The sequence below is a fragment of the Copadichromis virginalis genome, unplaced genomic scaffold (assembly GCF_057382275.1).
Source record: "Copadichromis virginalis isolate Kocher_CV1m ecotype Utaka unplaced genomic scaffold, C_Virginalis_male_GT1.1 unmapped_scaffold_1, whole genome shotgun sequence".
Classification (NCBI taxonomy): domain Eukaryota; kingdom Metazoa; phylum Chordata; class Actinopteri; order Cichliformes; family Cichlidae; genus Copadichromis; species Copadichromis virginalis.
Genome location: NW_028188589.1, coordinates 7,126,837 through 7,153,306, shown reverse-complemented (window position 1 = coordinate 7,153,306; position 26,470 = coordinate 7,126,837). Strand labels below are relative to the sequence as shown.

At 42.7% G+C, this 26,470-nt stretch overlaps 2 protein-coding genes across 2 annotated transcripts; both read right to left on the bottom strand.

Moving 5' to 3' along the window:
* Positions 1 to 1,744: 1,744 nt before the first annotated feature.
* On the bottom strand, positions 1,745 to 18,888 carry LOC146679699 (E3 ubiquitin-protein ligase TRIM7-like). The gene is made up of 5 exons (XM_085450417.1): positions 18,706 to 18,888; positions 17,949 to 18,154; positions 5,904 to 6,077; positions 2,830 to 2,876; positions 1,745 to 2,681 (listed from the first exon to the last, which is right to left on the bottom strand). The coding sequence occupies exons 1-5, from the start codon at positions 18,886 to 18,888 to the stop codon at positions 2,137 to 2,139; spliced, it is 1,155 nt and encodes a 384-aa protein (XP_085306543.1). The 3' UTR covers positions 1,745 to 2,136.
* Positions 18,889 to 19,494: 606 nt separating this feature from the next.
* On the bottom strand, positions 19,495 to 25,670 carry LOC146679698 (protein NLRC3-like). Its single transcript, XM_085450180.1, has 4 exons — positions 25,547 to 25,670; positions 24,116 to 24,194; positions 21,451 to 21,655; positions 19,495 to 21,299 (listed from the first exon to the last, which is right to left on the bottom strand). The coding sequence occupies exons 1-4, from the start codon at positions 25,663 to 25,665 to the stop codon at positions 19,495 to 19,497; spliced, it is 2,208 nt and encodes a 735-aa protein (XP_085306306.1). The 5' UTR covers positions 25,666 to 25,670.
* Positions 25,671 to 26,470: the final 800 nt, after the last annotated feature.

Sequence of the window (26,470 nt, the reverse complement as noted above, 5' to 3'; positions counted from 1 at the left end):
TTTGGCTGCAGCCTCATTCTGACTGACAGGAAGTGTGTTATCCATGAGCTGCACTTCTGTGAGGAAGTTTCCTGCTGTGTTTCCTGTCTGTGGACAAACACGAGTGTTCCAGCTGAGGACTTGGTTCCTTCCACCTGTCCATACAGGACATCACGCTGTCTGCAGCTCTGTAAATGCAGCTCCAGGTCCTTCCACGTGCTGCTCTGTATTTGTGCAGTTTGTAGTGTGTCCTGGGAAACGTAGCACACATGGTGTTCTTCTGCTGTTTCCTCCTTTCACTGAGTGTGAAACACTGACGCTGTGCTGTTGTTCACAGAGGGGAGCTGATTCTAGCTGCAGCTGGACTCTGTCATCTAACTGAATGTGTTGGTGCTGATCACGGGGCTCTGAGGGGGGAGCAGCAGGAGGACTCTGGATGCTGACGTCAGTGTATCTGTGGAAGCTCCCACAGCGTGTCTGTCATTCAATATTGTGCTGTATATTGTATCTATGCAAAGATGAACAGACTGTGTGTTCACTGGTCTCTGTGCTGCAGCTCTGATGTCATCATCACTCCCTCCTCCACCCTCAGCAGTCCCAGCATGCTGCTGTGGTGCACCCCACCCTCACTCTACACCTGAGCCACAGACCACACCCTCCACCTCAATATACACCACAGTTTTCTCTGCTGTGGAAATGAGATCAGGAGGAAATCATCATTATTATTATTTAATAAACGCTCACATTAATGTGGGCTTATTTGTTTCATATTAGAAACATTAGTTGAGTGTTTTTAGTATAAAATGGTCAAAGTCCCTCTTTTTGCTCCTCCCCTCACCTGTGGATGGGCGGTGCTGTTACCGTGGTGACAGCTTGGATGTGTTTCAGTCCTGCCTGGTTATCACTGCAGGAATCTTTCACATTTATTACAGGTAATAACTCTGATTTTTCTGTGTATTATGAACCAAATGTATCCTGATACACACAGAGATGGATGAGCAGAGGTTGTTTTTGCAGTTTATGTAGTTACTATGGACTTAATGCAGACATATTATTAAAATTAGGGCTATAACAGTTGTATTGATGTATAGCAACTTGAAATGCTCCCACAAATGGCTCCACAGCATGTAAAAATATAACAAAAGCTCTGGCGGACTTGGTTCTGTGGTCAGTCTTAAAGGGTGAAGTTAAACTCTGTAATCTTCACTGTGTCACAGAGTTCAGTGAGTCCCGTTATTCACAGTATCAATCAGATCATCAGAGAACAGCTGATCAGCAATCAGTGGTGCCAACAGCGCCTCCTGTGGTGAGAGGATGCAATAATGCAATGTAGCATTTTTCCACTCAACACTTGCAGTCATGGAAACTGTCTGTTGGATCTGTGTGACGTTGCTTTCTTGGTTAGAGTTCCTCACAAATGTCCAGATGATTCTTCTAATGAGGCGTCGACCATGTTTGCAGCTCTTTGGAAGAAAACGTCACCCTTTGCCATCCTTACTTTTCTTTGACTTCTTCAAATGCAGCTGAACTCCAGCTGGTATTTTCTTGGACTTTGCAGCTGTTTCTGGTCATCAGTTCATTCCTGCAAACCTCTGAAGCTGAACAACAATGATGCTGCATTGCTGGCTGATCCCAAAAGGTTGATTCTGTTCATCTGGACGTTTTCAGAAACGTTTGCTCACTGATCAGGTGACTTCTTCAGTCTCAGCTGACTGCAGCTTTACAAGCTTACAAACAGCACATTTGCACAATGACTGAAAGCAGCAGCACCTGATATATATGATACTAATATAATACATATACATATATAATCCATACTAATGATGAAGGAACTGAGCTCACAGTCCATTGTTCATTCAGTGAACTACTCAGTTTATTTTGGGCCTCAGAAATGCTCACTCTGTTTGTACATCACTGTCAGCAATAGACTCATTCTGCTGTGTGGACAGGAACACATGTGACATCACTTCCTGTTTGTTTGTGACTGAAGAGGAAGAAGTTTACAAGGAATCATTTAGAAGAGTTTCAAACATCAACTGATTGAATCCATGAATCTGAAAACGTGTTTGTGAGTGAAAGAGACAGACATGTACAGACTGAACTATCTGTTCAACAGTCAGAGTGTTTCTGTAACAGGAGACACTCTTTACACTCCACTCAGCACAGGGACACTGAGGCACCACGAGACCAGAACCTAAACCCAGGATAAAGAGTTTGAGTGAATGTGGTGTTGAAGGTGTGGAGGTGGATCAGAGTGTCAGAGGAGACTCTGTAGAAGGACAGAGTGCCAGCAGGACAGTCCACATACACTGCTGCTCTGTTAGAGACAGAGGAGGAGGAGGAGGAGGAGGAGGAGGAGATGGATGTTTGTATCTTATTGTGCCTGACAGAACAAGGACCATCATCAGAGCAGATCAGACTCCAGGACTGATCATTGTTTCCAAACACACAGTCATTACTGCGTCCTTTCCTTCTGATGCTTCTGTAACTCACTGATATAAAAACGTTTCCTCTCCACTCGACCTCCCAGTAACAGCGACCAGTCAGACCATTTCTACACAGCAGCTGTTCCCAACCATCAAATCTGTCTGGATGATCAGGATATGACTGAACCTCCTCCACATGTGTCACCTTCCTGTTGTTGTCAGACAGTTGGAGCTTTGTGTTCACTGTGTTTGTGTCGATTGTGAGTTGACAGGAATCTGATGGAGAGAACAAACACAATCCAGCTGCAGTTATTGATCCATCATCTGTTCATTGATTGACACTTTGATGATGACTCCTGACATGATGAAGATGGTTGAATGTGTGCTGCTTTGTTTTCATGAATCCCATTAAAAACACACTTACACTTCCTCAGACCTGGTCTCAACCATCGGACTCCAGCAGGCTCCACCCTGAAAGGAGGAGGGGGGTCAGAGCAGCACAGTCAGCATGCACACATGGACATTACATGGCTCTCACACTCACACTGTTACACACTGAGCTCAAAGCTCGGCTCCACTGTTTTATTCAAAGAAATCTACATTTATTTATCAGCACATTTAAAAACAGCTTGAGCCAAAGTGCTGCACAGAGTAGAGAGAAAATAGGAAACATACACAGTAATGACTATAAAGACTGGTCAGGATTGAAAGCTACAGAGTACAAATGTGTTTCCAACCGGCTTTTAAAAATGTCCAGTGTTGGTGACGACCTGATGTGAAGGGCGACTGTTCCAGAGTTTGGCTGCAGCCATCGATAAAGCTCACCTCTGTTTTTACGTCTAGTTCTGGTCAGAAGCTGCTTATCTGCAGACCTGAGGGCTCCACTTGGATTCTTTTGTTAAAGAGAGATAAGATGGAGCCAATCCATTCACAGATTTAAAGACAACCAGATCTGGAAGTGGATTCTACCACGTACTGGTAACCAGTGGAAAAAGCTGGTGATGGGTCGTCTAGCACAGACCCACCGCTGGAACCAGACAATTGATGAGGGAGAGAACTGTGACAGCGCCGTTCCTTCACTTGACCTCAGTCGCTCTCGTCTGCTCCCTCGTAACACTGCTCTTTATTGAGCTTACATGAATATGCACAAGTTCATTATGACGTCTTACACAGGTATGAACAAAGAGTACCAGTCTGTGCATAGTGTGTGTGTGTGTGTGTGTGTGTGTGTGTGTGTCTGTGTGTGTGTGTGTGTGTGTGTGTGTGTTCCAGATGTGACCCTGTGACCCCAAAGCTGGTGCTAAGAGTCCAGCGGTCCCCCTAACAAAGGGCTCTTATACTTAACCAGACACAGAGTAGGTGTCCTCCTACACCAGGGGTCTCAAACTCGTGGCCCGCGGGCCAATTGCGGCCCGCAGGACGATAGTTTTTGGCCCCACCTTAATATGAAAATGTAATGTTAGTTTGATAATGTATGACACTTTACAGTGTTGTGGGCGGAGCTGAATTAACCCACCAATCAGGGTGGGATATGGATCTCAGGGGACACCAGCCGGGCTTGATGCAAGCAGGGAAACATTTCTCAATGAGTCAAAGTTCCAGCAGCGTTGCCCTGGAGTGTTTCTTTCTTTCCTGTGCCTGGCTGGCTTCCTCCTTTCTATTGGGCAAACGCCGACATTCGCCCCAGCGCGCTGCGTTCACAACACTTCAAAAAAAGTTGTTTTTTTAAGTTGCTGCCCAGCGGGACGTTATACGTATATAGATTTATACACACGTCAGTGGGATTTAAAGTTATTTTTCCACAGAGAGAGATCTCATATTAACTCTCACAGTGATGCGTAGGCGGCGGGATAAAAGAAAAGTCATGAACTCAATGCAGCCCAATTTAGTCTGCAGTCACATAGCGACACCTGTTCATCGGCAACAACAGTCCCCGGTAACCCGGACTAATTATAGGGTCGCACCGTAATTTGTGGCTCCATGTTTTTATTTGCATCACTCCGTTTGCATTGCAGCAAACATGAACATTACATATATTTCAATATAATGTAAAAGCAGTCAAAACAACTAACATCAGAAACAGCTGATGTTATTTGTTATATGTCACGGTGTCATTTCCTCTTCTTTCTCCTGTAACAATAGCCCGGCGCCGTGAGCAGTCGCCTTTTTTGCGCTCGCTATCCCTGCACTTTCTACCATCTGCAAACGCCACGGTGTTCGTGTCGTCATGAAAGACATGAACATCGAGCGTAAAAACAAAGGAGACTGCTACCGGCTTTTTATCTGCCGATCGCCGTGCTACGGTTGCAAGAAAAAGAAGCAGAAATGACGTTCTCTACGCGTTGAGACGTTCCCCGTCCGTCGGCTAAACGCTTGATTGAAACTTCAATGCGACAGTGACACCAAGTAGAATTATAAATGTCACACAGCCCCAAACATGTCTTTTTCAAAGCCTGCGGTGAAGAGAAAGGTTGGTGATGAGCACCGACAATTTCAGGAAAAGTGGGAAATGCAATATTTCTTTGTTGAGCACAGGGGCACCCCGACCTGTCTCATTTGCACAGAGAAAGTTGCGCTGCACAAGGAATACAATTTGAAACGTCATTACACAACTAGACATGCTGAGCTGGATGCAAAATACCAGGGAGACGAGAGAGCGAACCGGGTTGCCAGTCTTAAAACAGATCTACTGAGGCAGCAAGATTTCTCCAAGAAAGCAACCAAAGAGAATAATGCAGCAGTCGGAGCCACGTGGTTAGTGAGATGATTGCTAAAGCAGGGAAGCCATTCACAGAAGGTGCATTTGTCTAAAAGTGCATATTGCAGGCTGCAAATATAGTCTGTCCGGGAAAGAAAGGTCAGTTTAGCAACATCAGCCTTTCTGCCAACACCGCAGCAGATCGCATTTCTGACCTGTCAAGTGACATTTATGACCAACTGTGTGAGAAAGCCAAATGTTTCAGTGTATACTCAGTCGCTCTTGATGAGACCACAGACATCACCGACACTGCCCAGCTCCCAATGTATGTCCGTGGTGTTGATGACAGTTTTGAAGTGATGGAGGAGCTGCTCACAGTAATGTTTAGTTAGTAAAGTTTATGGGCCCTGTTAGAATCAATATTTCATTCTCATTCTGTTGTTTGAGAACAATAACAGAAAAATGTGCACTTGAGAACAAATTTATTGTGAATTCAGCTGTGAATGTACAGTTTGTCATTATTTTAGCTTCCATTTCCAAATGTTAGCTGACACTTTATTAGGTACACTGGTATCTATATCAGGTACACCTGTGACCTAAATGTTCCTGCAAACAGACTCCTTGGAGACCCCTACATAAATATCCATGAACTATCCAGCTAGACTAGTGTGTCTGTCCCTGAAAATATTCCTGCATGTGTGATTGTTCATGTGTCATCTGCAGGAAACAAACAGGAAGTGAGTGAAGGACACAGGAAATGTTTCCAGCTCTTCCTCCTCTATCAGACATTCTCTCCATACCTGAGAGTGTCCAGTCTCCAGCCTGGATCCTTCAGTCTAGCCGAGAGCAGCTTCATTCCTGAGGGACCTGGATGATTGTAGCTCAGGTCCAGCTCTCTCAGATGGGAGGGGTTGGAGCTCAGAGCTGAGGCCAGAGAAGTACAGCCTTCCTCTGTGATCAGACAGCCTGACAGACTGCAGACACACAAAACAACAATCAATCTGTCAACAATCGTTTTCTCTTTGTCACAATAACATCTATCCATTTACATCCATTCAATGTAACTTTATTTAAAAGTGACAATTCCCAATGGACAACAACAGTCATCTGAAGCTGTTTAACAGTGTAAGGTAACAGCCTCCAATATTAGAGAGAAAGTCCCAAACATCAGACAATTGTGGAGATACAGAAATTCTTTTATTGCTGCCATATAATCTGCATCATTATAACTGCATTAATAATGTTCTTTACAGCATTATTCCATCTAATAATATTTCTCACAGTATTGATATTGCATTAAAGTTGTCTATTGAACATGTTCATTTGAGGATCCTTCCATTATGTTAACTTTTATTACAAGTACGGTCAGAAGTATTTCATACACATTGCATATTTGTGCTTATGTCGAGTTGATGTTCGGTTCATTAAGGGTCTTAAGCTTCACTGGCGTGACTGTCCAGGTGATACATGCTGAGGGAAACTAGAACAGGATGATTGCATGCATGCTTACAATACATATAACACATATAATCTAGGAATGTGTCAGGCCTGAGGCCTTAACTCATTTGGTGTCTCACTATATTTTACTCTACTTGGCAACAGATGACCAGAGTCAATAATTAGCCCCAGAGACCCTGAGGGCTTGAAGTTTATTACCTTGTATGGAAGGTGTTACAGAAAAGAGAAGTTCTGTGTCTGTTTATAGAATTAGAATAGAATAGAATAGAATTCAACTTTATTGTCATTGCACATGCACAGGTACAGGGCAACGAAATGCAGTTTGCATCCATCCAGAAGTGCTTTAGTGATATAGATATATTACAATATATATTAGCAATAATATAGATATGTGAGTATATTACAGAAATGGGTCTATTATGTTATAATGTACACGGTATGAAGTATGTTGTGAATATTCTATAACTATAAGTATGTACAGGCTGTAGTGAGTACAAGCTATGTACAGGATATGAACAGGATATAAATATGAAAAACTATACAGAATATGAAATAAATAACTTTACAGAATCTGGGATATACAGCTATACAGCCATTAAAGATGTACAAGATGTACCATTAACTGTGACTAATGTCTGGAACCTATTTTACTCTGACTATTTTTATTGACGCCATGGGGGGGTGTATACCCCACTGCTTTGTAAGTGTCCACAACATGTATTTTTGTCAGAAGTCATAGGCTGATGTTTTCTCCTGTGTGTTAATAAACTCATCGTTTGATTGCACTTCTCTGGGGCCTCCGTGGTTTGTCTCACTGCTCTACATTGATAGATTTCGCGACACAATCCACTGTGAGCAGCACTTGGTGATGGTGGGAAGAAGAACTCCCTTTGACACAAAGATCCTCCCAGTGAAAACAGGCTCCAGGAGGAGCATCTACCATGACTGGTTGCAGGGTGAGGGGAAAGAGAAGAGATGAGCTCAGAGAGACAAGAACAAAACAGAGAGACAAAAGTTAAGGACACGTAGTAGTGACATATAAAAGCATCAGGAGTGAAAAGAGGGGAGAAGAAAGCAGAGCATCATGGGAAGTCCACCAACAGCCTGAGCCTATAGCAGCATAACTAAGGGATGGTTCAGGGTCACCTGATCCAGCTCGAACTATAAGTTTTATCAAAAAGGAAAGTTTGAAGCTGATCTTCAAAGTAGAGAGAGTGTCTGTCTCCTGAACTCAAACTGGGAGCTGCTGCCACACCCAGTCCAACATAGCCAGGCTGAGTCGTTAGATTAGTCCAACGTAAAGTCAGAAAGTCATTACTGATGTCATATTTTAGTGCAAATGTAGAAAAACTGTCCAAAAGTTATTTCTAAATCTGATATTAAACAGTTTAAATGGTGAAAAAAGCTGTAAAGAAAACAGAAAGAGTGAATAAAAGCCTCTTTAGAGGGTCACCAGTTTAAAACTCAGACATTTAAACTGGTGATTCTCCTTCTCTGCTCCATTTCCTCTCTAGACTTCCTGTTGCTAGGAGGGATTTGATTGGCTGAACGTCCTTTTAGCCTTTCTTTAGTTCTTTGGGTGCTAATCAAAGAGGAAAACACACGAGTCATGTGACGTGACATAAGGAGCGCTCTGATTGGTTGGGATTGACAAACTATGGTGCTGTTTGCAAGCTTCGCTTTGCAGAGGCAAGAAAATCTCTTAGATAGTGATGAGACGCTCCACAGTGACATTTCCACACTTTGGAGCTTCTGAAGTGCAGATGTTTGGAAACGCTGCTCCAACGTGTGGTTCAAACACTCAGGTCACGTGACCTCAGCTGCCACAGGTGGCATACCTGCTGCTTCCATGTTAGCATGTTAGCTCCAACAGGTGGTCAGTGTGAGAGCAGAAGATGATATCAGTGACATCCAAACAAGGAAGGAAGATACCGTTGAAGGCAGCGAGCTGTGACTGCTGTGAACAGTGTCCTCACACTATTTTCTCCCTGTGTCAACATACATGAGGATGCTTCAGCTGCAACACACCACAAACACCTTTATACAACTAAATATACTGAGAGCGCACTGCTGTGGTTGCTGTGGTAACATCCATATATCCAGCTGTTTGGGGCCGAGTCTGCTTCCTCATCCTTGGTTCAACCCTCAAAGTTTGATGTGTTTTTTTGAGATTTGGTTTTATTTGTTGTTCTATACACTGTGAAACAAAGCTAGAAGCCCCTGTGGTTCAGTGGGGGACTCAAACCCAGGACCCAACCTGCTCCAACAACAGTCAGAAGGATTTTGTTAAGTCTCATTTTCTGTTCATTAGGAAAACATCAATAATGAAGAGCACATGTTTATAGAGGCACATTCAGACCAATGACAACAGTCCATTCACACTGACCTCCACCTTTTTAAATGTGAGTAAACACATCATGGTTCTGGTGCTGATGTGGTATCTGGGACAGGTGATGATTTTGAACTCAGTCTGAGGTTTGATTACATTGAACCTGCACTGCTTTATCCTGTTTATGACACATTTATACCTAAAGTCGCAGCTGGATGACAAAGAACGAGGAGAAACACATTTGTTGAGAGAATTGTTAACAAATGTGGTGAGAGTGTTGTAATAGTTACAGACAGAACTATGATTTATTTATTTAAATGCATTCCAGGACATTTTTTACTCACGCTATGTCTCTTCCACAATGTTATTTTTCTGTCCTACAACGTACGTTACAATTACATTAGCATGACCATTTATCCAAATTAGGCGATGACATCATTTAGCGACTTGCAGCGACTTTTAGGACAGCCAATAGCGATTTTCCTTACTGAGGAATTGGCAACACCAGGAGCAGTGGGTGGATGGCAGCATCACCATGAAGGATCAGTGTGAGAACACATCATCATCCACAAAGAAAACCAGTCTGAGTGTCTGATGCTCTTGTTAGAAAGACGCAGTCGCAGCTTGTGGGTGCAGTTAGCTGGTTTGCTAGTTAGCTGCTCTGCTAGTTAGCTGCTATGCTAGTTAGCTGGGAGCTAATTCACTAGAACATTTGATGCTAAACTGTCTAAACTGTGTGAGCAGCATTCATTGCTGCTCTGTGTTACTCTCCAGCCTCTCTTTCACTTAACACTTACACCCCCGGAGAGCAGTCATTTCGGGGTAGTACCTTAGACCCCCGCGGAGTCATCATTTTGCGTTTCTACCTTTAAAAGCCGGAGAGCAGTCAAATGCTGGAAGTGGAAGCTAAATTGGCTAGTCATTCATATGTATATTGGGTCGTTACCTAGGAATTCTGGAGGGAGGGGATTGGGGGAGAAATCAACACACATGAGTCTAGGTCCTTTGTTGCTGACATTTATTGATAAAAACAGTAGTTTCATTTCATGTTATTTCCTTTTTCATTTCAAGCAAGGAAGTGGATGTAGTTAGTAAGTAAGATATTTCAGACATTATTCTGACACAGAGGAGGAGATACTGGAATTATAATTAGTATCTATGCATGCATTTGTGATTTTGTTTGACCTTCCCATTGCTCACAATTTGAATTTGTTCACACTGCAGATGAGTGTCTCAGTCCCCAAACAAGCTCTCTTTTTCGGTGGAGAAGCAGTCTCCTCATCCGCAGTGAGTGTGGAGAAATCAACACACATGAGTCTAGGTCCTTTGTTGCTGACATTTATTGATAAAAACAGTAGTTTCATTTCATGTTATTTCCTTTTTCATTTCAAGCAAGGAAGTGGATGTAGTTAGTAAGTAAGATATTTCAGACATTATTCTGACACAGAGGAGGAGATACTGGAATTATAATTAGTATCTATGCATGCATTTGTGATTTTGTTTGACCTTCCCATTGCTTACAGTACAAAAAACCAACCATTTGTACACATATGTACTAATAATAATAAAAAGTGAGTGCAACACTGCAACCCATCACCCCGTCGTTCAGTGGTCGTTGATCAGTGGTCCATTGTGGCACCATTCAGAGCACTGGTACAATAGTACCAGCAAGATATGGGAAGACATTGCAAATGTACTTGGATTTTAGGTTGCAAGCCACCCAAAACTTGATCCCAAACTTGTCAGGTTTACTTGCAATATACTGCAGGAAACCCGTCACCCCGTCGTTCTGTGGTCCATTGTGGCACCACTGATCAACGACCACTGAACGACGGGGTGACGGGTTGCATTGTTATGTGGTCACACCCCCGTCGTTGATCAGTGGTCCATTGTGGCACCATTCAGAGCACTGGTACAATAGTACCAGCAAGATATGGGAAGACATTGCAAATGTACTTGGATTTTAGGTTGCAAGCCACCCAAAACTTGATCCCAAACTTGTCAGGTTTACTTGCAAACACTTGGAGTGTTTCAGTATGCCATCTTAGGGAGAACTCAACACACATGTAGGTCCTTTGTTGCTGACATTTATTGATGAAAATAGAAAAAAAACCAACCGTTTGTACACATGTTTACAAATAATAACAAAAATTGAGTGAGTACATTACAACATTTTCAGCAATCACTCACAATCCTGGCACTGCCACGGTATCTGTCGCCTGCATTTACCACATGTGTACCTGTAGCAGTGAACACATCGCACAGTGGCCTGATTTTTTTTGCATCTGTGTTTGACCTGACACGTGGCCCTTTTTCCAGGGCTCGGTGTGGAGGGTTGTGTCCGAAGCAACTGTTCTTTTCTTTCCTTCTTCGCAGCTACATGAGAGTGAGCCAATTCGGTTGCAAGGGCTACCAGGAAGTCCACCCGTCTTTCCTTCGTCCCGGTGCATTCTTGATACAGCACATGTGCATTCAGTGCTGCCATGTCAATCATGTTATAAAACACGGCAACTGGCCAGCGCCGTGTTCCTTTGCGGACAGTGTACTCCCGAACCATCTGGTCCATCACATCCACGCCACACTTTGTCTTGTTGTAAAGGGTGACAGTGTTTGGCTTCCTTTTGGTAGTGTTTTCGGTCTGAACCACGCTGTGCATGCTGCTAAGAATATATACTGTCTTCTTCCGTTTGGCCGCATACGCCGTCAGCGTGGCAGCAGAGGTTGAAAACACCTAAGAAATAAGATAAATTGTTAATTCCATAGCCCTTTTACACACAATGAAACACATAAACATAGAACCACAAAAGACCTGCAACATACCTGAGTGGTGAATTCATTGCGATCTGTCTGTCTAGTGGATTGAGGAATTTCCCTGCGAATCTTGTTGACTGTGCCGAGGATGGTGGTTTTCCGTCTAAGAAGTTTTTGCGCAAGTGAAAGCGATGTGAAAAAATTGTCAGTGGTAACATTTCTGCCCTTGTCCAGGAATGGTTCCATCAGCCTCATAACTACATTTTCGGAAAGTCTCTCCCCAGTGGGACGATTGGGGTCCTTGCCAAGATATGGGAAGACATTGCAAATGTACTTGGATTTTAGGTCGCAAGCCACCCAAAACTTGATCCCAAACTTGTCCGGTTTACTGGCAATATACTGCAGGAAACTGCACCGAGTTTTTGATGGGAAAAGCTGTTCATCAACGGTGATATGTAGACCAGGGTTGTAGCACGTGATGCAGTTGGTGACAAATGATCCCCACACACTGGAAATTGCTGCGAACTTATCAGTCTTTGCTCGATCACAGCGGGTGGACTTGTCATCAAAGCGTAGGTGTTGCATGATGTCTTGGAAGCGGTTTCGTGCCATAGTTCCAATTATCTGTGGGTTTCCCAGGTTTGCTGACCAGCAGTCATTTACAGATGGAACCCTGTAAACCCCCCGCAAGATGACAATAGCAATAAATGCCATTAGTTCAGGGAGGTCCATGAACCAACAAACATGCTCCGTTTGCTGTGCATGTTGAATAGTCCATTCTTGAATGCTACGAAGCATGTCAAGAGTGATGAAACACAGGAAGCTCTGAAGGCGACTCAAGATACTTCTCCTGGCCTTAGCCGTTGGCTCTCCATCTGCAGCGTACGGTTCTATAGGGGTGAAAGGGAGACGGGTCCCCACATGTTCTTCACGCCACACTGTGCCATCTTTCGCTGTCTCAGTCCCCAAACAAGCTCTCTTTTTCGGTGGAGAAGCAGTCTCCTCATCTGCAGTGTGAACAAATTCAAATTGTGAGCAATGGGAAGGTCAAACAAAATCACAAATGCATGCATAGATACTAATTATAATTCCAGTATCTCCTCCTCTGTGTCAGAATAATGTCTGAAATATCTTACTTACTAACTACATCCACTTCCTTGCTTGAAATGAAAAAGGAAATAACATGAAATGAAACTAACCGGAAGACTGATCAGACAGCTCTGAGTCCGAATCCGGCTGAACTTCTAGGTCTTCTCCATCCGAGTCACAAGGGTCGACTTCCGCCAGGATCATTTCCAACGCCTGCTGGGTGGTGAGTCTTCTCTGCATTTTCTTTCCTTGGAGAGGAGGTCCGTACACCACAGGATTCTTCAGGGCAATGAAGGGTTAGGCTAAGTGCAGTGAGATTGTATCATATATATACCCTTGATCACAATTGATCAGTGGGGTCAGGTCACACTGATCAGCGGGGTCACACCCCCGTCGTTCAGTGGTCGTTGATCAGTGGTGCCACAATGGACCACAGAACGACGGGGTGACGGGTTTCCTGCAGTATATTGCAAGTAAACCTGACAAGTTTGGGATCAAGTTTTGGGTGGCTTGCAACCTAAAATCCAAGTACATTTGCAATGTCTTCCCATATCTTGCTGGTACTATTGTACCAGTGCTCTGAATGGTGCCACAATGGACCACTGATCAACGACGGGGGTGTGACCACATAACAATGCAACCCGTCACCCCGTCGTTCAGTGGTCGTTGATCAGTGGTGCCACAATGGACCACAGAACGACGGGGTGACGGGTTTCCTGCAGTATATTGCAAGTAAACCTGACAAGTTTGGGATCAAGTTTTGGGTGGCTTGCAACCTAAAATCCAAGTACATTTGCAATGTCTTCCCATATCTTGCTGGTACTATTGTACCAGTGCTCTGAATGGTGCCACAATGGACCACTGATCAACGACCACTGAACGACGGGGTGATGGGTTGCAGTGTTGCACTCACTTTTTATTATTATTAGTACATATGTGTACAAATGGTTGGTTTTTTGTACTGTAAGCAATGGGAAGGTCAAACAAAATCACAAATGCATGCATAGATACTAATTATAATTCCAGTATCTCCTCCTCTGTGTCAGAATAATGTCTGAAATATCTTACTTACTAACTACATCCACTTCCTTGCTTGAAATGAAAAAGGAAATAACATGAAATGAAACTACTGTTTTTATCAATAAATGTCAGCAACAAAGGACCTAGACTCATGTGTGTTGATTTCTCCACACTCACTGCGGATGAGGAGACTGCTTCTCCACCGAAAAAGAGAGCTTGTTTGGGGACTGAGACACTCATCTGCAGTGTGAACAAATTCAAATTGTGAGCAATGGGAAGGTCAAACAAAATCACAAATGCATGCATAGATACTAATTATAATTCCAGTATCTCCTCCTCTGTGTCAGAATAATGTCTGAAATATCTTACTTACTAACTACATCCACTTCCTTGCTTGAAATGAAAAAGGAAATAACATGAAATGAAACTACTGTTTTTATCAATAAATGTCAGCAACAAAGGACCTAGACTCATGTGTGTTGATTTCTCCACACTCACTGCGGATGAGGAGACTGCTTCTCCACCGAAAAAGAGAGCTTGTTTGGGGACTGAGACACTCATCTGCAGTGTGAACAAATTCAAATTGTGAGCAATGGGAAGGTCAAACAAAATCACAAATGCATGCATAGATACTAATTATAATTCCAGTATCTCCTCCTCTGTGTCAGAATAATGTCTGAAATATCTTACTTACTAACTACATCCACTTCCTTGCTTGAAATGAAAAAGGAAATAACATGAAATGAAACTACTGTTTTTATCAATAAATGTCAGCAACAAAGGACCTAGACTCATGTGTGTTGATTTCTCCCCCAATCCCCTCCCTCCAGAATTCCTAGGTAACGACCCAATATACATATGAATGACTAGCCAATTTAGCTTCCACTTCCAGCATTTGACTGCTCTCCGGCTTTTAAAGGTAGAAACGCAAAATGATGACTCCGCGGGGGTCTCAGGTAGAAGCCTTCTTGACTTGACTGCTCTCCGGCTTTTAAAGGTAGAACGGTAGAAGCTGGGAATTCCAGTGTTAGTCCTCTCAGTTTTTTCCTCCTTACAAACTAGAAAACCTTCTTTTTCAGCTTCTCCTCCACACCCGAGCTGTGGCTAAGTTGCTACCAGCACGCAGGCTCGGTGTGTACAAATTCATGGGCTGCGTCCTCCTGAGGACACATTTGTAGACAGATTACGTCACAGCGACGCACCGAAGGCTGTCCAAATTCCTCCGAATGCAGCCGACAAATGCATCCTCCTTTTCCCCGAATTTGAAGGATGGGTCGGGTGTGTCCTTCGTGGCCCACCATATCCCAGAATTCATTGTGCGGCCCAGCCAAACTCCAGTTTCCGGTAATGGTGACCGCTACTAAGTTTTAAAATTACTCTTATTAATCTTCCTGGGTCACAAAATAAACTTTTAACATATTTTCAGGGGAGAATGTGGGTGTGTAAACTTCAAATATCTGCTCGGTTTATGAAGATATCGCATATTTGCAAAAGTGCAAAAGTGCAAAAGTGCTTCGACGTTTTCGGCGACGTCTGTTACCCAGCTAGTCGAGAGCTCGAGGGTCACTGAAGCCGCAGAGAACGGCACAACTCCCGGCACATCATTTTCAGATCACCGCGGACTTTCGCTACTCAGGTTAAAAGTAATATTAGTAACATATGACTGAATCTATATCTCACTTAAAGCTTTCTGTAAATGAAAGAATCAGTGAAAATGAGGCACTTCAGCTGATTTTAAACAAAAACTCTGAACATAACCTGGTCCAGACCAGGTTATTGGTTCAGCATCAGTAACCACGGTGATGTAGCCAGGTAGAAACAGAGCTAGACAGACAAACATTTATGCTCACAATCACACATCTCCAGTTAACCCAGCATGCATGTTTTTGGACTGTGGGAGGAAGCAGAGAACCTGAAGACAACCCACACAGGCCACACTATCACTCTTATTTACAGAATTATAATCTAATTAGATGATAAAGTAATAAATTATTTGGTATTTTAATGAAAATACATTTTAAGCAATAGCTTATAAGTCAACAATTATAGTTAAAAAAAAGTGACAAATCAAACAGTCAATAAAACCTTCTACAGCTGAAACTAATGTAGACAATGTTGGGGTAAAAATCAGAGACGATAACTACCAAAATAAAACAGGAAGTGAATAACATTCAAGCTCACTTTAAGCTCGACAGTCAAACTCTGTTTTGTATTAATCTATTGTTTTGAATTTTTGTTTACATTTTATATTTAAGTGAGGCAATGAGTCATATCACTGACCAAATACACAGGGAGTGCAGAATTATTAGGCAAGTTGTATTTCTGAGGAATAATTTTATTATTGAACAACAACCATGTTCTCAATGAACCCAAAAAACTCATTAATATCAAAGCTGAATGTTTGTGGAAGTAGTTTTTAGTTTGTTTTTAGTTTTAGCTATTTTAGGGGGATATCTGTGTGTGCAGGTGACTATTACTGTGCATAATTATTAGGCAACTTAACAAAAAACAAATATATACCCATTTCAATTATTGATTTTTACCAGTGACACCAATATAACATCTCCACATTCACAAATATACATTTCTGACATTCAAAAACAAAAGAAAAACAAATCAGCGACCAATATAGCCACCTTTCTTTGCAAGGACACTCAAAAGCCTGCCATCCATGGATTCTGTCAGTGTTTTGATCTGTTCACCATCAACATTGCGTGCAGCAGCAACCACAGCCTCCCAGACACTGTTCAGAGAGGTGTACTGTTTTCCCTCCTTGTAAATCTCACATTTGATGATGGACCACAGGTTCTCAATGGGGTTCAGATCAGGTGAACAAGGAGGCCATGTCATTAGTTTTTCTTCTTTTATACCCTTTCTTGCAGCCACGCTGTGGAGTACTTGGACGCGTGTGATGGAGCATTGTCCTGCATGAAAATCATGTTTTTCTTGAAGGATGCAGACTTCTTCCTGTACCACTGCTTGAAGAAGGTGTCTTCCAGAAACTGGCAGTAGGACTGGGAGTTGAGCTTGACTCCATCCTCAACCTGAAAAGGCCCCACAAGCTCATCTTTGATGATACCAGCCCAAACCAGTACTCCACCTCCACCTTGCTGGCGTCTGAGTCGGACTGGAGCTCTCTGCCCTTTACCAATCCAGCCACGGGCCCATCCATCTGGCCCATCAAGACTCACTCTCATTTCATCAGTCCATAAAACCTTAGAAAAACCAGTCTTGAGATATTTCTTGGCCCAGTCTTGATGTTTCAGCTTGTGTGTCTTGTTCAGTGGTGGTCGTCTTTCAGCCTTTCTTACCTTGGCCATGTCTCTGAGTATTGCACACCTTGTGCTTTTGGGCACTCCAGTGATGTTGCAGCTCTGAAATATGGCCAAACTGGTGGCAAGTGGCATCTTGGCAGCTGCACGCTTAACTTTTCTCAGTTCCTGGGCAGTTATTTTGCGCCTTGGTTTTTCCACACGCTTCTTGCGACCCTGTTGACTATTTTGAATGAAACGCTTGATTGTTCGATGATCACGCTTCAGAAGCTTTGCAATTTTGAGACTGCTGCATCCCTCTGCAAGATATCTCACTATTTTTGACTTTTCTGAGCCTGTCAAGTCCTTCTTTTGACCCATTTTGCCAAAGGAAAGGACGTTGCCTAACAATTATGCACACCTGATATAGGGTGTTGATGTCATTAGACCACACCCCTTCTCATTACAGAGATTCACATCACCTAATATGCTTAATTGGTAGTAGGCTTTCGAGCATATACAGCTTGGAGTAAGACAACATGCATGAAGAGGATGATGTGGACAAAATACTCATTTGCCTAATAATTCTGCACTCCCTGTATATTTCATCTTTTCAGTCAGAAATAATCAATTGATCATATTTTTATTACTAAATGTTTCTGAAAATCAAATTCTGATATCTGAACAAACAGCTCTGTAAAAACCTTCAGCATACAGGAATCGAACTAGAAGGTTTGGTGGATGAAGCACTGCTAAAATAAAGATTTTGGACTCAGGAGCAGATGGGACATTTCATTGCAAATGAAAGACAGAAAGTGAACAAATATCACTAAAAACCCCAGACACTAATTTCTACATTAAGACTTTTTTAAAAATCAATTTCCTGTTTATGCAGTAATAGAAATCAGGTTTAACGTGATCATCATTGGAAAATTTTAAATTCTGACCTGAGAGTTTCCATTTTACAGTGTGGACTCTTCACTCCAGCAGACAGAAGCTTCACTCCTGAATCCTGCAGGTCAGAGTTACTCAGGTCCAGCTGTCTCAGACTACAGGACTGGGAGCTGAGAGCTGAGGACAGAGCTTCATAGCCTCTCTCTGAGAGCTTACAGTGACTCAGTCTGAAAAATGACAGATAAACATTAAACAAACACTGTTGTTAAGTTGCAATGAGGGTGCACTAAAGAGTTATTAGATTTAGCAATTAATCCTGTTTTTTTTACTGAGAGTCAACAAATGGATGACGCTGACATTTGTTAACTGACAATGGTCAATCAATTCTGGTATTCTATTGCAAATGCCAATTGGGCTCCATGTGCCGGGCAGTGCATTAGCACCAAAGTAACTGACATATTGATCAATAACTCTCTGCTCATTAAATTATCATAAAACTATTACAGAAGTTTAACTGACTTTTTTCCCATTTAGTGGATTCTTATTGGTTAATTCTGTCAATTGATGAAAAGCACAACATAACTTGATCTCTCTGACCAGTTACAGAGACTCAGTCTGGGGGAACAGAAAATATTTTAAAAGTCCACGTAGTAAAGAGATTAGAAATGTGGCAGATGATTATAACTTTAGACCAAAAAGGTCCCTCTCGCTCATATATTTATTAAAACAAGAATAAACGCTCATCTTGATTTGCTTTGAATTTTTATTGACTTCTTATGCTGATTCATAAAGAATATGACTTCATCTGACCTGAGAGACTGAAAAACAATCAAGCATGCATGACTGGATCTGCCAGCAGCTGCAGATCCTTGGAGCTGTACTGGTGATGCTGATTGTAACATATAGAAGTGAACTCCTCTTCAGCTGAGCAATAAGACCAGAGGAGGAATGAGGGAGTTGATCACCTATGGCTCCATCACAGTCTTTGAACATCTTCAGTCAGTACAGAATGATGCTGCGAGGCTTTTAACCAGCACATGAAACAGACTGGACATTACTCCAGTTTAATCTCTTCACATTGGTAACCAGTTCATTTTAGGCTTTATTTAAAGTTTTAGTCCTTACTTTAAGTCCCAGTCTATATTTCTGACTTTCTACAATCCTACAGCTCTTCTCACATCTGAGATCTTCCAGTTAAAGGCTGTTACTGGTCCCACTAACTCATTTATTCAGACTCTAGTATTCAGAGTGGCCTTTAACTAGTTTTAGGCTGTATGATGTTCAGTGTTTGCTGTTTAATGTTTTTATCTTCTGTGTTTTTATTGCCTGTTTCTATTGTAAAGCACTTTGTGGTTTTTCACCTGTGAAAGCTGCTGTATAAATAAAGTTTACTTACAGGATGATTCTGGATATGACTTTGATAAAAGCTGAAGTTCATATATGTCTAAGACACTGACATTTACTGCTGCTATCAAACATTAACTATAATATACTGTATTTAGTGCTGATGATCATGTAAATAAATATGTTTAAGTTTTTAAGGGTCCATCACACATTACACTGTTTATGTTATAGATAAAAGCCTGATCACAGATTTACTCACAGAGCTTTGTTGGAGGCTTTGACCACTGGCAGCAGCCTCAGAAGAGCCTCCTCTGAAGCAGAGTATTTCTGCAGGTCAAACACATCCAGATCTTCTTCTGATGACAGTAAGATGAAGACCAGAGCTGACCACTGAGCAGGAGACAGTTTGCCATTGGAGACAAGTCCTAATGTTATGTACTGTTGGATCTCCTCCACTAGAGAAAAATCATTCAGTTCATTCAGACAGTGGAACAGATTGATGCTTTTCTCTGCAGACAGATTCTTACTGAGCTTCTTCTTGATGTACTGAACTGTTTCCTGATTGGTCTGTGAGCTACTTCCTGTCTGTGTCAGCAGACCTCGTAGGAGAGTCTGATTGGTCTGCAGTGAAAGACCCAGGAGGAAGCGGAGGAACAAGTCCAGGTGTCCATTTGGACTCTGTAAGGCCTTGTCCACAGCACTCTGGTGGAGAGATTGAAGTTTTGGTTTGTTAAATAATTTAGATTTCTTGGAGGTTGTTTGTTGTTGTTCCAGCAGATTGAGTCCAGAGTTGATGAAGGTCAGATGGACATGAAGAGCAGCCAGAAACTCCTGAACACTCAGATGGATGAAGCAGAACACCTTGTCCTGGTACAGTCCTCTCTCCTCTTTAAAGATCTGTGTGAACACTCCTGAGTACACTGAGGCTGCTCTGATATCGATGCCACACTCTGTCAGGTCTGATTCATAGAAGATCAGGTTTCCTTTCTGCAGCTGATCAAAAGCCAGTTTTCCCAGAGACTCCATCATCTTCCTGCTCTCTGGACTCCAGTGTGGATCTGTCTCAGCTCCTCCATCATACTTGACCTTCTTCACTTTGGCCTGAACCACCAGGAAGTGGATGTACATCTCAGTCAGGGTGTTGGGCAGCTGTCCTCCCTCTCTGGTTTCCAGCACATCCTCCAGAACTGTAGCAGTGATCCAGCAGAAGACTGGGATGTGGCACATGATGTGGAGGCTTCGTGATGTCTTGATGTGGGAGATGATCCTGCTGGCCTGCTCCTCATCTCTGAATCTCTTCCTGAAGTACTCCTCCTTCTGTGGGTCAGTGAACCCTCTGACCTCTGTCACCATGCCGACACAGTCAGGAGGGATCTGATTGGCTGCTGCAGGTCGTGTGGTTATCCAGAGGCGAGCAGAGGGAAGCAGTTTCCCCCTGATGAGGTTTATCAGCAGCACATCCACTGAGGTGGACTTTCTAGGGTCAGTTAGGATTGTAGTTTTGTGGAAGTCCAGAGGAAGTCGACACTCATCCAGACCATCAAAGATGAACACAACCTGGAAGTCTTCAAAGCTGCAGATTCCTGCTTCTTTGGTTTCAGTAAAGAAGTGATGAACAAGTCCCACCAAGCTGAACTTTTCCTCTTTCAGCACATTCAGCTCTCTGAAAGTGAATGGAAATATGAACTGGATGTCCTGGTTGGCTTTGTCTTCAGCCCAGTCCAGGCTGTATTTCTGTGTTAAGACTGTTTTCCCAATGCCAGCCACTCCCTTTGTCAGCACTGTTCTGATTGGTTCGTCTCTGCCAGGTGAGGCTTTAAAGATGTCTTCTTGTCTGATGGTTGTTTCTGGTCTGTCTGGTTTCCTGGATGCTGTTTCAATCTGTCTGACCTCATGTTCATCATTGACCTCTGCAGTCCCTCCCTCTGTGATGTAGAGCTCTGTGTAGATCTGATTCAGGAGGGTTGGGTTTCCTGCTTTAGCGATGCCCTCAAACACACACTGGAACTTCTCCTTCAGCTTAGACTTAAGTTTACGATGACAAACAGCAGCTGGAAGTTCTGAATAATAATAATAAAAATACAACTTTAACAATCACATTTTACAAAATGCTGATGACAATTTCTGACCCACTGAGAAATGACTGAACACACTGGTGTCACAAGTCTCTCATTTATCCAGCAGCTTAAATCTTTAGATAAATCCTCTTACGTCTCTGCAGACGGTCAGCCAGCTCCTCCTGCTTCATTCTCCTCAGGAAGTCCACTGTGATCTTCACAAATGCCTCTCTGCTGTTTCTCCTCTGCTCATCATCCTCCCTCTGAAACTCCAAGCACTGGGGCTTATTTGGATTCAGAGCCTTCTGGATCTTCTTCAGCTCGTTCTTCACAAAAGTGATGATGTTGTCCTCCAGCAGCTGGAACAGAATATTTATGAATGACCCACCACTCTGAACTTTAGTCCACACAACATCCACTTCTTTACCATCAAGGGGCATATCATCCACGAACTCTTTACCAATTATAGGTTTGACTTTATCTGATTAACTGAGACTTTGTCCACAACTCCATGATCCCAAAACGTTGATTCTGTTCATATGAATGCAGCGATTTCAGTGGGAGAAACATTTCACTGGTGTTCAGAGCTGAACTACCAACAGGTTGATGATCAAAGCCAGAAACTTGGAGATGTTTCAGGTGACTGAGTTGATCGTACAGACAACTGGTCTTAAAGGTTCACTCTGTTTACACATACAGATCAGTATTTAAGGTTTGACTCTCATCATCCACTGGAGCACAAACTGGGCGTCATCAGGACGCTACAACACAGAACAAACACCATCCCCACAGACACAGCAGCCAGCGAAGCAGAAGAACTTCACATCAAGAAGGTCCTGAGTAAATGTGAACGCTGGTTTGAGGGCGGAGTCAAGGAGGCCATTTATGTGAAAAGACCATCTCTGAATGGAGGAGGGGCCTAAGGGTACAACTGTCACCATCTTACATGCTGTGATTGCAGCCATTCCCCAGCTCTCTGTGAACTGGACTCATGACCATTGATCAACAACCATTGATCAATGGTCCTGACAATATGCGTACCAATGATCAATGAACTGACCTCCCAGCCCATTGTTCCTTCAGTGGGCTGGTTTCAGTCATACAAATGTCCTGTTTATGAGATTGAAACCTGCAGTCAGCTGAGACTGAAGAAGTCACCTGATGATGATGAAACGTTTCTCCCACTGAAAACATCCAGATGAACAGAATCAAGCTTTTTGGGATTTACGTACCTGGATGATTGAGCATCAAGACACAACTCTGTGACTTTTCTCAGATGAATCAATCCTCTCCTCCAGCTTTGTTTACATCTACCAGCCCTGTGGCGCTGCCCAGGGAAATAATCTATGTGAGAGGTGGAAAGTCATACAGGTGTCTGCTCCTGCCTTCAGTTATTTTATCTACTGTGTGTCAACTGGCTGAACCTCCTCCAACTGTCTACTGTCTCCCTAAACTCAACAATGACTTAGTGATCTATCCATTCTCTGACCAAAGACATCCTGCTGCAGGAGGTTAACATAGCAGCCAATGATGATCCCACTCACTGTGAACAACACATTTGGACCTGATTTGCTGCTCTGGTTTACACGTGAACTTCCACTGCTGCTGTCACCAACTTGAGAGGCTCTACAGAAAAACTGGACTTGTCCATAAAAATCATAAACTACATTACAAGGACAGCATTGCTCAATCAACTCTAATTACTACTGACATGTTATCTCTTCTAACTAAGGTACAGACACTCAAACTTGCTGCTTTCAGTGAGAAGTCAAATGTCTGAATATGAGCTGGAAGCTGCTGAGAGTCCTCCTCCTTCCCGTGGGGTTTACTTTCTCTACTACTTTCACTATAAACACGCCCCTTTCATGCACCTGCAGAGGGCCACCAGCAGATGGAGCTGTCTTAAACAAATCCACTTGGATAGTTAGCTGTAGATGACTTTATCAGTATGATTGTAGGACTTTGAGTTATTCTTCAGATTTATTTAAACTCTTATATTGTGCACAAGTGTTGAGCGACCCATAATTTCTCTGTACTTTTCATAAGAGCAGCCAGACTTTCAGCTAGTTTTTCTTTGCTCTGCAGGTTTTATGAAGGTGTGTCAAAGTTGTTCTTTGGACATTAGCTGCTTTTTAAATCATTTTCAGTCCTCGTACAGAAACACTCTTCAAGCTAAATCCAAGTGTGTTAGACCAGAGTTAACCTGATAGATATGTGTGGGTGTGTAACTCTTAGAAGCTGTTTGGCTGCTTTTTATGGGGGCTGGGTCTTTGGAAAGTGTTTTAGTAACACACCCTGAACTGCACACTTTAACAAACAACATGAGATTTTAACTGTAATGTAAAACTCATGTGATTCACTGTTATTAAGCACAAACACATCTATGGCCCTGTTTCCATTAGTAGCTGCTCAGATCGACTCACCACAGGTCACCACGACTGGACTGGATCCACTGGTTTCCATTACAGTTGAGGACCACCTAATGTGGTCGTCTCAATACAGCCGAGTGTCAGCTCACATCATTAGTAAGTGCTAATGCTGCTAATTTCCATCATATTTGTCATTTATTGCTCAAAGTTATTGAAGAAACAGTTATTCAGCTTCATTCCCACTGATCTCGACTACAAACTGTTTCACTTTGGTTTTTGTTTAAAGCCTCGATGTTTAAAACGTTTCCCTGTGATCACATTTGCACCGTCTGATTTCAAAGTTTGTTTTCTTTTGGTCGTTTAGTCCACAGAGTCCTTGGTGTTCTGAAAGGGACCTATAAATAAATGCATTATTATTAATAATAAAGTAGTTGTTGTACATGTACAGACCATAAATATGGAGTCCAGCTGTGTTTGATGCTGCTGGGCAGACTGACCACTGGGAACCTCTGAGCTCTGCTGCTCCACTCTGTGGAGGAACCATGAAGGATTAGATCAACACAGGATAAAGATCCAGGAGTTTCTGCTCAAATAACTTCATCTGAATCAAGTCTGTCAAGTTTTAAACTCTCAGATTGTGAACATATCAGTAATTTTCAGTCTGTTTTCATGGACGTCCTTTCAGTGGTGATGTCAGGGATGATTTTGAAGAAGCTCATCAAACTGAACCATCAGCAGATCACTGCTCCAAAACCAGAACATGATCCGAGTCTCCCTCCACCACCAGAACACCAGCTTTACTAACGTGGTAGATCAGTGTAGTACGGATCAATAACTGATGAGTCATTTGATCAAAATCACTGAGTGCTTCACGTCTGACCCTCTGATGCTTCTGTAGACATTTTGCATATTTAATGAATGTCTGACAGTTTTACATTCATTCTATGAACACAGTGGAAATGTTGTGTTATAGTCTCCATGTTGTTTCCAGCATCATAAATTCTTAAGTTCAGAAAATTAGATTCTTTCTTCACAGCTGAAAAACAACAACATTTATTCTCTATTGAAATCTGCATCGTCCACTCCAAAGGTCACAATCTGAAGGTAACATCTGGTTTTGTTCCCTGTGGTTAACTCTGAGCATCAGTATGGTGGGATTTATCCACTACATCCACACCACTGTGGTTCAGTGTTGTCCTGATGGAGTAACAGCAGCCAGTATGATCCAGGCTTTAGCTGCTGGGTCTCTGTGTGACCTCTCAGACTGTTTAACAGATCAGACACAAAGAGAATCAGAGCAGCTCTGTTCTTTAAAGACAAACATGAACCCACTCAGGTCACACTTTCCCCACAGATATGAGCATCACTGTCCTCAAACAGCAAATGACCAAGTCGAACATTTGGATCTTTTCTCTTTCATTGTTTTCTTTTTAATGAATCTTTGTAACAATCTGAGGATGTTTCAGGTCATATTTATCCAGGAAACACAAACATGTAAAGGAGTCATCACAGCTCTCTGACCTCGTTGCTCCAGGTTCACCACTGAAGTATGGAGGATTTAGCTCTTTGGACCAGTCACTCCTCACAGACGGACAGCTGGACCCTGCAGACTGTGACCTCTGACCTCTGCAGACACAAACATGATTGAAGCAGCTGTGATCACACAGACTGCAGATAATGCAGCTGTTTCCTGTCAGTAACATCCTCTTAGATTAGAGTTCAGCTTTTTACAGGAAAACTGGACAAAACTGATTTTTGTTACAAACTCATTTTCATTTCCTCTCAGCTCACAAACACAGTCAGACAATCAACCAGAGTCAACACTGATTATAATGTCAGTGCAGAATTATTTCTGTTACTCAGTGAGTTCAGCTCTCTGACCTCGTTGCTCCAGGTTCACCACTGAAGTCTGGATTATGACCTTTGGACCGGTCACTCCTCACAGACGGACAGCTGGACCCTGCAGACTCTGCTCTGTCCTCCTCTTCCTCCATCATCATCTTCAGTCAGTCTGAGAGGTAAACCACAAACACTCAGTGAGTTCACATTAACAGGAGGAACTGACCTCTGACCTGTCATGTGACCATGAAACCAGGTCAATATGTCTGTAGGTTCAGTCATCCAGGTCATGTGATCTAAGGAGCTTGGAGAGAAAAGAGACGTCTTTAAGTTTCTGGAAGACGTTTCATCTGAGAAGCTTCTTCAGCTCTAAAACCAAACGGTGGAGAGTCCCAGATATTTAAACCTGAGAGGGAAAGAAAGCATGTCGCTGACCCACCACTGATGTTATTTCAAGGAGGAAACTGAGAGCCTTTGCACCAGGAGCACAAACATCAGCTCCAGCAATGATCCACTGATGTGTTTTTATTCCATGTATGAATGTTGTTATTGACAGAGATGACGTTTGTGTGTCAGTGATGCAGTGACTGTTGTTGTTACCTGTACAGGCTGGTTAGACTCTATGAAACAGATCATACAGATCTCTGCATGTTAGAAGAGACTATTAAAGGTCATGAATGAGACAAAGGCAGGGAGGCGTCCTTTACAGCTAAACAGCAGAGTGAGAGAACAGCCAGCACCTCTACATTTATCACATTATACAGCACATGTATGATACTGACAGGGATGAGAAGAATTTAGTGATTCTGATCCCATCATTGATATTACTTATTGATTCTCAGTAGCTCTGCTCTGACAGTCACCACCATCACTGAGCAGCATATCAAAGACATTTGTGCACATTAACTGCATGTTGTGGCTCAAATGTTTGTGCATGTTGGAGGCATTTCCTCTTTGTTGTGATCA

What these genes read in the sequence shown, in the direction of transcription:
- LOC146679699 (XM_085450417.1), bottom strand. Translation starts at nt 18,888, where the DNA reads ATGTTCAAAGACTGTGATGGAGCCATAGGTGATCAACTCCCTCATTCC. An exon ending in ATTGTTTTTCAGTCTCTCAG is followed by an intron (nt 18,155 to 18,705) that starts GTCAGATGAAGT and finishes ACTTAACAACAG; the next exon opens with TGTTTGTTTAATGTTTATCT. An exon ending in TGTAAAATGGAAACTCTCAG is followed by an intron (nt 6,078 to 17,948) that starts GTCAGAATTTAA and finishes GTGTGTCTGCAG; the next exon opens with TCTGTCAGGCTGTCTGATCA.
- LOC146679698 (XM_085450180.1), bottom strand. Translation starts at nt 25,665, where the DNA reads ATGATGATGGAGGAAGAGGAGGACAGAGCAGAGTCTGCAGGGTCCAGC. An exon ending in AGCTGGACTCCATATTTATG is followed by an intron (nt 21,656 to 24,115) that starts GTCTGTACATGT and finishes ATTCTGTTCCAG; the next exon opens with CTGCTGGAGGACAACATCAT. An exon ending in GGCTGACCGTCTGCAGAGAC is followed by an intron (nt 21,300 to 21,450) that starts GTAAGAGGATTT and finishes ATTATTATTCAG; the next exon opens with AACTTCCAGCTGCTGTTTGT.